At 51.0% G+C, this 14191-nt stretch overlaps 1 protein-coding gene across 3 annotated transcripts; it reads left to right on the top strand.

The window, feature by feature from the left end:
* Positions 1-217: 217 nt before the first annotated feature.
* On the top strand, positions 218-13933 carry ZBTB5 (zinc finger and BTB domain containing 5). Of its 3 annotated transcripts, none has more exons than XM_074932465.1 (2): positions 218-351; positions 9127-13933. In XM_074932465.1, the coding sequence occupies exon 2, from the start codon at positions 9131-9133 to the stop codon at positions 11153-11155; it is 2025 nt and encodes a 674-aa protein (XP_074788566.1). In that variant the 5' UTR covers positions 218-351; positions 9127-9130; the 3' UTR covers positions 11156-13933. The 3 variants fall into 3 exon arrangements, with proteins under 3 accessions (XP_074788566.1, XP_074788567.1, XP_074788568.1); XM_074932466.1 differs by lacking the exon at positions 218-351 and adding an exon at positions 3066-3384; XM_074932467.1 differs by lacking the exon at positions 218-351 and adding an exon at positions 8553-8742.
* The last annotated feature ends 258 nt before the right edge of the window (positions 13934-14191 follow it).

Raw genomic sequence — 14191 nt, 5'->3', positions numbered from 1 at the left:
CTGTGCTTGTTGCCGAGTCTCAGGGAAGAGAAGGCGGGCGACGACGGCGTCGCTCGTCAGTAATAAGCCCGCTCATTGGCTGGCGGCCGGGTGGGCGGGCCCGCGCAGCCGCCCCTCCCGCCAGGGCCGTGTGGGCCGCTGCGCGAAGGCGTCACTTCCGGCCGCCGGCGCGGCCGCCGCAGCGCAGGGCCCGTGGGGGCGGAGCCGCGGGCGCGGGGGACGGGGCCGCAGGGCCGAGGACGACGGGCGCGTCCGGCCCTCCCCTCCCCTCCCCTCCCGGCCGCCGTCCCGGCCCGCCGCCGCCCGGCCCGCCCGGGGAGCAGAGGCAGCGGGGGGGGGCGGGCACCGCAGGTGAGCGGGGCGGGGGCGCGCGGCGGGTGACGTGGACGACCGGGCCGGGCCGGGCGGGGCGCGCGCGCCTGCTGCTGCCGGCGGCCGCCGCTTCCCGCCCCCCCCTCGCGCTGACCTCCCGGGGCTGCCGGAGGCCCCCCGGGAGGGCGGAGACCTGGGGGGCGGCGGGGAGCGCAGGAGAGCGGGACGCCGGGGCGGCGGGGCGGGGCGGGCGGCTCCGCCGTGCTGGAGGGAAGCCCGCAGGGCGGCACCGGGCCCCCCGCCGCCCGTGTCTGTGGGCCGGGTCCCGGCGGCCGGCGGGACGGAGCCGGCGCTGGGCCCCGGGAGTGCCCGGACGGCGCTTGGCCCCGGCCTGGTCCGGGCGCACGGAGCGGGGTGGGGTCGGCCGGGGGAGGCTGGAGGGCGCATTGTGCACGCGGGGGTGACCGTAGGTCACACGGTCACATCCGCGGGTGCGTTTCTGCCTGTCGGTGACGCAGGGGCGAGGTGTAGACACTGTCTTGGGAGGGACGTAAAACTTGGATGTTCTGGAAGATGTAAAAAAAAAAAAAAAAGAAAAAAGGCACGACTCTGCTTGAGGCTGGCGCATTCAGGAGCACGCACAGCGACAGCAGCCCTCCTGCCTGCCAGTTCGGTTAACGTTCTGCAATTTTCAAATCCCCGTATCCTCAGCTGACATGTTACACATTGGGTTTTACTTTCCTGCGCTGGGTGTAGCCGTGGCGTCGCGCCTCGTGGCGGGCAGCACGCGGGGCACAGAAGGTGCGCTCACGGGCCTTGCTGCTCCGGAGGGCGCGTGTTGTGTCACCCCCGCGACGCCCACCGCGCCGGCCCGACAGTTTTCCCGACGGCTGCGCCCAGGAAGGCGGCGCTGGAGCTGGCAGCCGCGTGGTGCGGTGACCCCGTATGTTACAAAGGAAAGGGAAATCTGGGGGTGTCGTGCGGAAGCAGCAGGCAACTACAGTCTTTCAGCTGGCAAAGGCTGCTCAATTTCTTCCTCCTTTCAAAAATTACGCAGAAGGACTGCAGGTAATTCAGTGTAACACGTTCAAGTCATGTAAACTGTTACTCTCCAGGGTGGCTTTTAAACAGTGATTGAGACCATGTGTTCTGAATTCTTCATTCGAACGTGCTCGTACTGGGCTTCTTGGCAGTTTTGGCAGCTGCAGGGGAGGTTCTGTGAGGAGACACCAGCCCCGTGGCACGAGGGGCTCTGGGACGGACCCACCGCTGGCCGTGGTTGAGCTGGTCACAGTGGTGGAGAAAGGTGGAAAACACTGTGCAACAGTGACTGGGAGAGAGGAGTGAGGAAACGTGAGAGAACAGCCCGGCAGACACGGGTCAGCAAGGAAGGAGGGGAGGAGTTGCTGCAGGCTCCCCCACGGTGGGGCGGCTGTCCCTGTGCCCGCCGAGGTCAGCGCGGGGCAGGCATGAGCCCGACGGGGCTGGGGCTCTGGAGAGCTGGCGCTGGAGCAGCCTGTTCATGAAGGACGGTGCTGGAGAGGTTCGTGAAGCACTGTCTCTGTGAGAGGGACCCCGCGGTGGAGCGGGGGAAAAGTGTGAGAAGGAGGAGGAGGGAGCAGCAGAGTCGAAGCATCTCCAACTGACCGCAACCTCCATTGCCCATCCCCCTGTGCTGCTCGTGGGAGCAGGTGGGAGAGGTGGGAGTGAGGGTGAGCCTGGGAAGAAGGGTGGGGAGAAGATGTTTTTAGTTCTGTTTTTCTTTTTTTTTCTATCCTACTCTGTTGTTTACTGGCTATAAATTAAATTAATCTTCCCCAGGTTGAGTGTTTTGGATGGTGATTGGTGAATGGTCTCCCTGTCCTTACCTCAACCCACAATTTCCATCTTACTTTCTCCCCCACCTTGCTGAGGAGGGGGAGTGAGGGAGCAGCTGGGCGAGTGTCTGCTCAACACACCACCGTGCCAGAATAGACAGAGCTGTGCGGTGCATCTGTGTAGATTTTTTTGCCCTCTGAAGGTAAAAGGATGATGTTAGAAGATGAGTTTTTGAAATGAGTTTGGGAAGACTGCTTGCAGATAATTCAGCAGTTCTCATTTGAAAGACAGTAGTTATCAGTTGAACCAGGTACGTGGATATAGTTATTTGTTTAGGCTGAAGATGTGCAATACTAATGAATCCATTGTGATGCTGGCAAACCAGTATTTGTTACTTTGTTCTAAACAATTTCCGGGCAAAAGTAGATTTATTCATTATGCACTTAACCCTGGTTCCATTGGGGTTAAAAGCTTAGGCAAAGGAATCGCCAGGAAAGGTGGTTGGACGGGGCTGTTTAAAATTCTTGAATCTCTGGTGAATAGTGAAGTTGAAGTGCTCAGTTCAGAAATGATTGCCATGTTGAGCAGGAAGACATCGTGCTGGTGCCGAGCTGTCTGTGGCTGCCCTTTCCTTGTGGGATCCTCGCCTGGACCTTTGGTTCTGCGAAGTGGTGGTGGTTAGATCCATGGGCTGGGGGTGATGGCGGGCGGGAGAAGCTGGCAGTTCTTGTGAGAGGAAGGTGGCAGTGATGGAGGCTGCCGTGGAACTGTGAACCTCAGGGGAGTTTTACTGAACTGAAAACGTACCTGTGAGTTTAGATCAATCCACATTGATGGTGGTTTGTCTTCCCACACCCTTAAATGGCTCTACTGGCAGTAGAGCAGTGTTCTCTGCTTTTCCCTTTATAGATAAATCAGATGGTGGTGCTGCCCAAACTGCTTTCTTCAGGTGTTTCACTGCGCAGTGCCCCAAAAACCGTTGTGCTCTTAGGAACAGCCATTTCCTCACATGTAGATACAGTTTTTTAGCTTCCTAAGATCAAGAACAGAATCCGTGATCTTCTTTTCCTATTTTTATTGATGCATCGAAAACACCATGCTTTCGTAGGTTGACCAGAAAAGCATCCGTCAACTGTTTTGACAGTAATGCCCATGAAAGCTGCAGTGCTGACCTCGAAGCCCAGACGATGGAGCGGTTAGCCAGGAATTACAAGGAAACAGCGTTTGGTCTGTTCAGAATACCCAGCAGCACAGGTGTGTTAAATAGTGGGATTACAACAAAGAAACAACAGCCCAGGTGACAAGCTGAGGCTGCACATCAAGATGTCGTGTTTCAGTCTCCTCCTGCGAGTCTTGCTGTGAAGCATCACGCTGGCTGCAGGATCCAGGGGCTGAGAGAGGCATCGGGGGGTGGGAGGAGGTGGGTGAAGCGTCGGGCAGCAGGAGGATGGCCTGCCACGGGTAGTGCCCCTTTCTCCAGATAACTGAGAGTGCCTAGGAGAAACCTAGCCTTTTCTTAGGAAGCTTTTTGCAGCTTCTTTCAAAGGTGCTGTTTGCAGCTGGCAAGCTGTGCTGTTTGTTAATGAGTTGGTGTTGCCGTGGGTTGAACTGGATCTGCAGCACCTTTCAGATGACGAGCAAGCACTAAGCCATACGCTAATCTCTTACTCTTCTCTGGAGGCACCCAGCAGCAGCGCTGGCAGTGCAGTTCATCCTGTCTGATTCTTAGACAAGTTGTAACTCATCCTCCCTGACAATAGGGAGATAAACCCTGTGAGTTGAACTATATATGAAAGCTGGCTCAGGAAGCACCTGAAATGAGATGCTGTAAGCTCAGCTGTCAGTCACTAGTCGCAGGTACTTGTCAGACACAGGCACACAAAATGCCTTCCATTGCTGCTGCTCACTGCCTTGTGGCGACACGAAACCCGTGTAACACTGGAGTCTACTGCTGTGGGGTGAGTCCAGAAATCATTTTAACTACTGCTAACTAAAATTCCTCCGTGTGTTCAGTTTGAAGACACTCTCAGAGCAGGGAGTGCATGCCCTCCGTGTTTCAAAGTGACAGAACTTGCCGAAGATGTTAAAGAAAGTGAAGGCTTCCATTTCTCTCTGCCTCTCCTGTCCCACTGACCTGCTGACTTGTTAAAAAAACAACATAACTGGCAGCAGAAAGTGTCTAAAATGACACTTGTATCACTGACTCCTATCTAGATTTATGTTTGTATTTCAGGCTTTAGGGGAGCTTTTTATGAGATGTATTATTTCAAGCACAGTGGTTAAGCACAGTACAAGCATATTGTAATGTTTTGTAAAATGTAATTTAAGCTAAATGGAAAACAGTTATTAATATTCTATTGGCATGCTCTCAGGTTTTGGCTATATGCCAGGGATTCCTGCAGGCTTGGTATCTAGAATATCAAATGCATTTAAATACAGATTGCTGGGAATGGGGTTTGAGGTGCAAGTAATAAATTGCCCTTCGTTTATCTGATAAGGAAAAAACCAAGTACCTAGTCTAAAGTCTTCAGTAGTGTATTTGTGTGTGAGATCTCTTCTGATAGTGTTCTACTCAATGGTACAGTAGAGGCAGCTTTTGTTAGTTTTAGTAGTACAAAATTAGTTACTTCACAGACTTTAAAAGCTTCTTTAGGGGGAACTTGAGGTTGGTTTGGGTTTTTTGTTCGTGTATGTTTGGCTTCTTGTCAATGGCTCAGGATTGCAATGTAATCTGAACTGTGTCCTTTAGTGCTGGACATAGCAACAAAATTTAAAATAGATCATTATTCAGGTTGGTATTTTTCACACTATTTTATAGTGAGTCAATTTTAACTTTTTTTGTAAAGAAGCGAGAGAAAAGATTTTGATTCTGCAGTAGTTTCAGTGCAAGTGTACTTAAGTACTTGCCTTGTTCCATCTTGGTGCAGCTTAAGTGTTAGAGCAGAGGGATCTGATGGGAAGAGGGGCTGTAAGTCTACTTATTGTTATTAGTGCTGATAGTTTGAGAAATAGAAAGAAACCTCATCAAGAAATTATTACAAGTAGTAGAAGTATGTGCGAATGAAACCTGAATTCCTGTGGAAAAATCTACAGTGTCCCTTCTGCTGTTGCGTGACTGTTAGGAGCTGCCCCTGGTGCCCCCCTGCCGACGGGGGGGGCTGCGCCAGCGCCGCGCTCGTGGCCGTGTCTGGGGATGGGCCAGCTGCTGCTGTGGTGTCTGCTGGTGGGAGAATAAGAGGATTGATTATGACTCTCTGAGAAGTACTCCTTGTAAATTTGGCTGCTTCTCTAACCAGACGCCACCTTCAACAAAAAATGTGGGAATTCAGTATCTAATCTCCTCCTTGTTAAATTGGGTTGGAGTTGACAGAGGGACTCTGAAGTTAATAGCTAATGGGAAATTAATAAAGAGTCTGTCTAAGTGTGAATTGTAGCTCGCTCCCTAGAATTTCAAAACACTTGCACGTCACATTCCCAGTTGGGTATTTTTAATCCTGATGCTTTCTTAACATGGAAGGCTTAGCTGAAGCAATGTAAGCCTTATTTATCTTCATCCACATATCTGAAGGATCGTTTACCATGCTGCCGTGAACGCTGGGTTATGGATCGTGCTCCTCTGTACCGCTCTGGGGCAGCCTGGAGAGGGAATGCGGGGGGGGGGGGGGGGGGGGGGGGGGGGCGGGGAGGAGCCCAAAGAGTACCCCGTGGGGCTGCTCCAGACCCAGCCCTGGAGCTAGCCCATCACAGCCCCGTCCCCACGGACCCGGGGGAGCGCAAGGCACAAGTGGGAACCCAAATCAGGGACCCCAGAAAGGTGCACCCTGTCCAGGCCCCGGCCAGTGCTCCCAGCAGAGCCTCTGCCAGTGTCCCCTCGTAGCAGGGGGTTGTGCCTGGGAAAAGCAGCTGGGGATCCCACAGGACTTGTGAGGGGTGTGCATGGGGGGAACCGAACGTGGGGCAAAGGAGGAGGTCAGGGGACTTGGGGAGGAGCAAGTGTGGAAGTGGAGGGGTGAGGGGATGAAAAGGGCTGGTGAGGTGAGGCAGTGGGCTGGCCACTGCTCGCCTGGCTGTGCCCTTGGCCTGCCCTGCCCTTGGCCTGCCCTGCCCCCCTCCCGGCTGCCCCCTGGGTGAGGGTCTCTGATCCGTGTGACTGCAGTGAGGGGTCCCCGCTGAGGACCAGCCGAGATCATCCTGGACAAGCAGGTGAAGCGGGCTGGGAGCGAGGGGCTGTGTGGGTACCTGAGGGCAGCACTGGGTGGGAGAGCGCCCGTGACGCGGTGGTGGGTCCCTCTCCAACCCCTGCACGTGTGTTCTGGCGGTGGGCTTCACCCCGGCCGGCTGGGAGGGCAGTGGGACGTGGCCTCTGGTGCTGCCCATGCATGTGTCTCTCAACATTCACATGTGTGCAGTGCCTCGGTGCCCGCTGGGGCCTGGGGCCCTTGGCTCTGCCCTGGTGTTTGCCTCTAGCAGTGAAGAGGCAAGTTAAGTACTTAAACACCTACTAAGCACACGTTTTATTCAGTGGTTAACGATCTTTCTAAACGTATCATAAGAATGCTAGGGAGAAAATGCTTCCTTACTCATTTTTTCCAAATCAATCTTACATTAAAAAAAATCTGTAGTTCTCCTAAAACTGTTACTGTTTGTTGTTACATTACGTCAGTTCGCCACCTCTACTGGCATGAGTTCAGATCTCTTCGCCGACTGTGCTACCGACTCCCTTAATTCTGTGCAGCCCAATGCTAGTCCCAGTGCAGCACAAGCCACAACCTTGAGCAGGTCCCTTTGTTTGTCCAGGTTGCCCCTCAGGGATTTCGTAAGCCTGGGAACCAGACAGTGGTAGCTGTTCACCATACTGTAGTAGCAGCCTTGAGACAGGCTGAAGACGGAGTGTCTGCATCTCAGGCCTCCCTGCTGATGGCTGGCTGTCATCTCCTGTCCCTGACAAGGCAGCACCTTTCATGAGAAGTGTGGCAAAGTGTGATTACTCTGCCCATCCCTTCCATCGCTGGTGAAGACATGGGTGAGTTTTGACAGAGGAGACGAGGGTTTTAAGCCCAGCACAACTTAGAGCTGTGGGCCTAATAGAAAAGGGGAGGCCTGGCTTTGTACCCTTGCTGGGTGGAGAGCCCAGCCCGGGTTCAGCTCGTGCCTGTGGATGGTGTGAGTGGGAAACCTCACTCAGGCCCAGTCTGGGCTTCCTCCGGGCTCTGGGAGGACTTGGTCTGACAGGGCGCAGGGTGGTTGTGTGGGGAGTGAGGGCACGCAGAGCCGGTGTTAACTTCGTTCCTAATGAGAAAATTAATCTCACGCTGCATGCAGAATAACTCCTGAACTAGTTCAAAAGAAATGTATTCTTTAGAAAAGGGGCTCAAGGAACCCTTCCACTCCCCCGTGACCTGCTAGTGGTGATGATCCGCGGCTGGGGCATGTTGCAGATGCTCTGCCCTAGTTGGAGCCGAGGTGCTGCTGGAAGCCCGCAGGTGTCTCTGGTTCTACAGCTGCCTGCTGGTGTGTGCGTGTCCATCGGTGTCCCACTGTTGCTCGGCTTTCTGCCCTTCCCCACTGCATTTGTCGTGGTGGTGGCCATCCCCAGGCCACCATGCCTCGCAGCTGCAGGGAAGGAGGCCAAGTGCGTCGCGGTGGCAGGGGAGCCTTCCTGCCCTCCTGCTGCTGCTCCCCACTGCTGCCCCGGGACTTGCTCTTTGTCTCTCTGAGGTTCTGCTTGTTCTGATGATCTTTCCAAGTCAACAGTTAATCTGTGTTGGTCCAGGTGAATAAAACAGCAAAGAAACCAATCTGCATCGACAGCTGCACCTGTTTTCCTCTGAATGAATGAATGAGTGTGCTTGGCCTTGGCCTGAGCATACCTTCTGAGCAGCATCAGGGGAAGAGTCTGGAATACAAATATCCTGTCTGAGCAGACTTCACTGGTCAGACGTGACTTTAGGAAGCTTCGTACGCAATTTACTCAGATGGCTCGTGACTCTGCAACAGATGCAAATGCGGCACGTGGTCTGGTCACAAAGTGTGCACTTGAGGGCAAAGTTTCTAAATCGGCAGACTCACATTTGGTCCTTCTTCAAGAGTATAATTCTGCGTGACCTTTTATTTTAGCTGCTTTACAGTCTTGTGTCACATGATACCATAGTATTGCTATTGAAAAACAAACGTGAACACAAAACTGTGTGTATGCCTGCCCCATACACAGAACCTTTCTGTTCCCCAAATCTTACACTTGGTTGATTTGTCATGAGAAAAAGCAGAGGTATCACTGAAAGTCACCTATTTAGTCTTTAGGTGAGTCTACAAAGATTTGTCTTAATGTTCTGTTAATGGAGATTTAAGGAACAAACACCCCTGAGTTTGTCCAGTGGTTTGCTGAGTAGAGCCTCCTTTTGTCAAAAGCTTCCTGTAACTCCCTCATGGACCGAGGTTCCTCGGGAATGGCAAGTACAGGTGGCTCCTGGTGCTAGCAGACTTTCCTGTCTTACTACCATTTTATTTATTTTGTGGGAAAAACAGAGGACTTTCAGTGCTTCCCAGCTGATGGAACTACAGCGAGTAAGGAAGTTGTGTTGCACTTCTGGTCGCTAAAGGTGGCAGTTTGAGGTAAGAGCCGACCACTTGTTCCAGTGCAAAAGTGTGTCCCTTCTTTTCCGTTAAGTCTCTTCTTGTGTTTCTGTGCTGAAAGTAGATACTTGAAGGACAGTTCTGCTCTGCAGCTGAGTAACTGCAGAAAGGCATTTGCTGGATTAAATGAGGAGAGAATTGAAGTTTAGACTTTGCAGTCTAACAGCGTGAGCGATTTGTCAGAGGTTGCAGTAGGTTTTTCACAGACAGTTTCGATGTGGTACCAATGTGGCCTTGGTAAATTCAGATCAGTTATTGTTCATCTTTCAGCGGCCATCTTGAACTTTCCAACCCTAGTTTCACTGTGGTCTGAATAGGACTTCAGCCATTTTTAATACTAGTTTCTTCTGTTTTGTTTCATAGGATCATGGATTTTCCAGGACACTTTGAGCAAATCTTTCAGCAGCTCAACTACCAGAGGCTTCATGGCCAGCTCTGTGACTGTGTCATCGTGGTGGGGAACAGGCACTTCAAAGCCCATCGCTCGGTTTTGGCAGCATGTAGCACACATTTCCGAGCTCTCTTTACTGTAGCAGAAGGAGATCAGACCATGAATATGATTCAGCTGGACAGCGAGGTGGTGACGGCGGAAGCATTTGCTGCGCTGATAGACATGATGTATACTTCCACACTAATGCTCGGGGAGAGCAATGTTATGGATGTCTTGCTGGCTGCTTCTCACTTACATTTGAACTCTGTGGTTAAGGCATGCAAACACTACCTTACTACCAGGACGCTGCCCATGTCTCCTCCCAGCGATCGAGTTCAGGAGCAAAACGCGCGCATGCAGAGGTCTTTCATGCTGCAGCAGCTTGGCCTGAGCATCGTGAGCTCTGCCTTGAACTCCACTCAGAGCACGGAGGAACAGCCAAATGCTATGAGCTCCTCGATGAGAACTAACATGGAGCAGCGCACTACTTTCCCTATCCGTCGCCTCCACAAACGCAAACAGTCTTCTGAGGAGCGGGCCAGGCAGCGCATCAGGCCCGCCATGGACGAGTCCGTGTCCGAGGTGGCTGCAGAGAGTGGGCAGTCAGTTGTTCATTCACGGGAAGATTTCTTCTCGCCAGACTCACTGAAGATTGTGGACAACTCCAAGGCCGATGCTGTTGTTGACAACCAGGAGGACAATGCTATTATGTTCGATCAGTCTTTCAGTGCTCAGGAGGATGCTCAAGTGCCCAGCCAGTCCGATAACAGCGGAGGAAACATTTCGCAGATGTCCATGGCATCCCAGGCCACCCAGGTGGAAACCAGCTTTGATCAGGAGGCTGCTTCTGAGAAGAACAACTTCCCGTGCGAGAATCCCGAGGTCAGCCTGAATGAGAAGGAGCACATGAGGGTGGTGGTGAAGTCTGAGCCCCTGAGCTCCCCCGAGCCTCAGGACGAGGTAAGCGACGTCACTTCCCAGGCGGAGGGCAGCGAGTCTGTTGAAGTGGAGGGAGGAGTTGTGAGCGCGGAGAAGATAGAGCTGAGCCCCGAGAGCAGTGACCGTAGCTTTTCTGACCCGCAGTCCAGTACTGACAGGGTGGGAGACATCCATATTATGGAGGTGTCAAACAACCTGGAACACAAGTCTACTTTCAGCATCTCGAATTTTCTAAATAAAAGCAGAGGTGGTGGCTTCAGTGCTAGTCAAAACAGTGATGACAACATTCCAAACACCACCAGTGACTGCAGAATGGACAGTGACACCTCTTACCTGATGAGTCCGGAGTCGGGGCCTGCTGGCAGCCATTCATCCGCAGCTGTCTCCCATGTCGAGAATCCCTTCAGTGAGCCCGCAGACTCCCATTTTGTTAGGCCGATGCAAGACGTGATGGGTCTCCCCTGCGTGCAGACCTCTGGGTACCGGGCAGCGGAACAGTTCAGCATGGATTTTCCACGCTCAGGCCTGGGTTTGCACTCCCTGTCGAGGGCAATGATGGGCTCGGTCAGAGGTGGAGCCAGCAGCTTCCCCGGCTACCGCCGCATAGCCCCCAAAATGCCTGTGGTGACCTCTGTCAGGAGCTCCCAGCTGCAGGACAACTCATCCAGCTCCCAGCTGATCATGAATGGGACCACGTCTTTTGAAAACGGGCACCCATCGCAGCCCGGCCCGCCGCAGCTGACGAGGGCGTCGGCAGATGTCCTCTCCAAGTGCAAGAAGGCCTTGTCGGAGCACAATGTCTTGGTGGTGGAGGGCGCCCGCAAGTATGCCTGCAAGATCTGCTGCAAGACCTTCCTGACCTTGACGGACTGCAAGAAGCACATCCGCGTGCACACGGGGGAGAAGCCGTATGCCTGCCTCAAGTGTGGCAAGCGGTTCAGCCAGTCCAGCCACCTGTACAAACACTCCAAGACCACCTGCCTGCGGTGGCAGAGCAGCAATCTGCCCAGCACTTTGCTCTAACCCCCCCGCGACCCAGGGAGGTGCCGCTGCAGGCGCCGCGGGAGCCTCCACACTCTGGTCTTGAAGGCTGCAGGCTCGGGGGCTGCTCTGCTCAGCGAACCTTGGGTGTGATTGTGCCACACACACAAAATTCTTGGTTCTGTCACTTGGGGATATTACTGTACCTACCTCACAGGGGTGTTGTGAGGCTTAAACAGCTGCAGGCAGAGAGCGTGGAGAATCTGGAAGTGGCGCTGTGGGGGTGTGAGGCGTCACCGCGAGGCGCGCTCGGGCCTTGAGCTGATGGGGATATGGTCCTGAGGGCTGAGCGGTTCCTTGCAGGGCAGAGGGGTGAGACCCTAGTTATCTCATGAAGTAGCACGTTTCAAGAATGAGAAACTCAAGTGCAAATTTACTCTTTTTTTTTTTTTCTAAAGTATTTTGTAAAAGTGAAAGCATTTAAATAAATGACCTGTAAAACAAGTTGCTGCATTATGTATGGACAGTATTGCAAGAGCTGCTTACTGTAACTAATGCAGGCTGCAATCTTCAAAAGAGATAAAACAACTTTGGATGTCTAACATAATGCTTTATAATATGCTAATTATAAAAATAGTTCTAGGGTTATGAGTGTATGTTTGGCTGTTTTGTAGTAAAGGACACTGTGTCATGAAGGTGCTTAAATTAAATCCCAGACAAGTAACTTTTGGACTGCCAGGTGTACGTATACTTTGAACACAGCAAGATCTGGATGCTTGACTGATTTTTTTCTGTAGAAACTTGTATTAAGTGATAAGTGAAGTACTGTTTCTTGTTCGTGCTCTTCTTAGCAGTATTTTAACCAATTTGTATCTCCTATGTTAAAATTCTGTATACACCGAAGTCTGAAAACAGCTTGTCTTTGTCTGCTTTGTTATTTTGAAGGAGAGATAATTTGTGATGGCTTTTTTTACTGTGTAAGATGGTCTCTTGCTGTTTCCAGGTGCTGATAGTCAATCTGATCCCCGTTACTGCCTAAGCATGTTGCTCTTTTCTGACACTCTTCAGGCTTTATTTTCCTCCTGTCCATGCACTCACTTTCCTTCACAACTGTGGATTGTTCCTCAGATCAAACCAGTCAGGAATGATCCTCATTTGCCGTATATATGTCTCTCTAAAAAATGTAGTTGTCAAATCCAGTCCTTCCACTGAAAGTAGTGTCATAAATGTATGTTTCCACATAAATTTAAAAAATCTACATAGGTTTAATTTAAAAACATAGCACTGAACAACTTTGTATAGCAGAAATTCAGTGATCATTATTCTTCAAGTGAATCGTGTAAATCTTGTTTTAATTTCCTCTTCTTTGATACCACTGTAACTGTCTGCAGTCTCTTTTTTTCCTTTGTTAAAGGTGCACATGAACTAACTACTGGCCTTCAGCATATTAGGTTTCCAAATAAAATTTTGGAGCACTCCTGCTGATAAGCGTTGCTCTACCATACAGGAGCTGGGTCAGGGCTACAGCGTGTCCCTTCTGCTTAGGAGAGATGGAGGATTTGTGTTTCCTGGTATCTCAGTCGCAGAGCAACAGCTTTCCGTTAATATAAAAAAAAATTTGTAAACCTTCCCCTCTTTATTTTATTCTGTATGTGTCCTGTGTGATGATATTCAGTAGTTTAATGATTTTTGCTACCTGAAAATGAAATCTTGATCCACAGTCCTGTAGGTCATTTGACAGAATGAACTGTCAAAACTCCTGAAGTGCAGAGACCACAGAGTCATGGTCAGACCGAAGGGAACATGGAAATCTTCCTTTGCTGGGCTTCATGTGAAACACTACTCTGCTGATGAAGAAATGTGTCCTCATCTCTAATTACACGGCTTCACGCTGAAAAAAAAAAAAAGCCAAATGTCTGTCAGTGTGTCGTTTGCACCTTGAGCATCCAAGGTAAACAGAAACATGGTGAATGCTTGGATTGATTCCTTTAAAATGTTAAGATTTTGTCATAGGCATTATTTAATGGTTGTATTTCTAGCTCTTGATTTTACAAGCATTAAGAAAATGTGCTGCTTTTTTTTAAAGCCTTAGGATATGCCACATTTTGTGTGATAATTTTGGTATCAGGGGACTAACAGCATTGAGCTATACTAAATAATCTCACTGAAACATCAATAAAATCCAGTATTTTGTACTTTAATATTCTCTTGTGTTGCCTTATTAGTAACGTTCTGATTGTTTCCTCTTCCTTGCATTTCTAGTGTTTTGTTTTAAAAATAGGGGTTTTTTACATTTTCTGTATGTTCCCAATAGCACATCTGAATTCCTTGAATTCTTAGGTGTGTAGGGATAAAGCATCTGTGTGAGGAAGGAGATTAGAGTAATTAAGAACTAACGAGCAGATAAACATATTTAACTGTACTTTTGATCTGTTTTTATAAAAATTTTAATGTCAGTGTGGAATACCAGACCTTGTGCAGGAGGACTTCTGTCTTCTTTCTTTAAGAAAAAATTCAACTCAGAGCATTTTTGGAAGCAGCAACTTTAAGTTTCATTATTGAACAACATCTCGTGCATCCGGAGGAGCACACTGCAACCCCGGAGCCTGTTGCTTTCCTCGTCTTCCAGTACGAAGCAATATCTCAGAAGGGTGTCTCCACTGAGCCATCCCCCGTCTTATGTCAAAGCCTGGTGACACTGTCAAAGAGCTTATTGCCCTGGTTTCTGTTGAAAATTTAACTTTACAAATGCTACAGTGAGGTCTCATGTGAAGATGTCAGTATGTTGGTATTATGAAACATCTGAAAATAAACCCTACGTTTTTGTGCTGCTGTGTCTGACCTGATTTGCTTGTGTATGTTATCCTGGTGTCTGCCAGCAGCAGCTGGTGGATCGACTGAACACGCAGCACTCGGGCACTGGTCGGGCTCAGCGTCCCTGGGTCACGCAGCGTGAACTCCTCCCGCGGATCTGGAGGCGTTTGTGCCTGGCGGGTGCTGCCCCTGGCTGGGCTCCTGCTCCACGCTGAGGCTCTGCCCGATTCCAGAGGACACGTGAGGCCCAGCCGGCCAGAAGCG

The sequence above is a fragment of the Athene noctua genome, chromosome Z (assembly GCF_965140245.1).
Source record: "Athene noctua chromosome Z, bAthNoc1.hap1.1, whole genome shotgun sequence".
NCBI classification, from domain to species: Eukaryota; Metazoa; Chordata; class Aves; order Strigiformes; family Strigidae; genus Athene; species Athene noctua.
The sequence above is the reverse complement of the archived record's forward strand: the minus strand, read 5'-3'. Positions and strand labels throughout refer to the sequence as shown.

Bases quoted from the DNA above. Each gene is read 5' to 3' on its own strand.
- ZBTB5 (XM_074932465.1), top strand. From the start codon at position 9,131: ATGGATTTTCCAGGACACTTTGAGCAAATCTTTCAGCAGCTCAACTAC.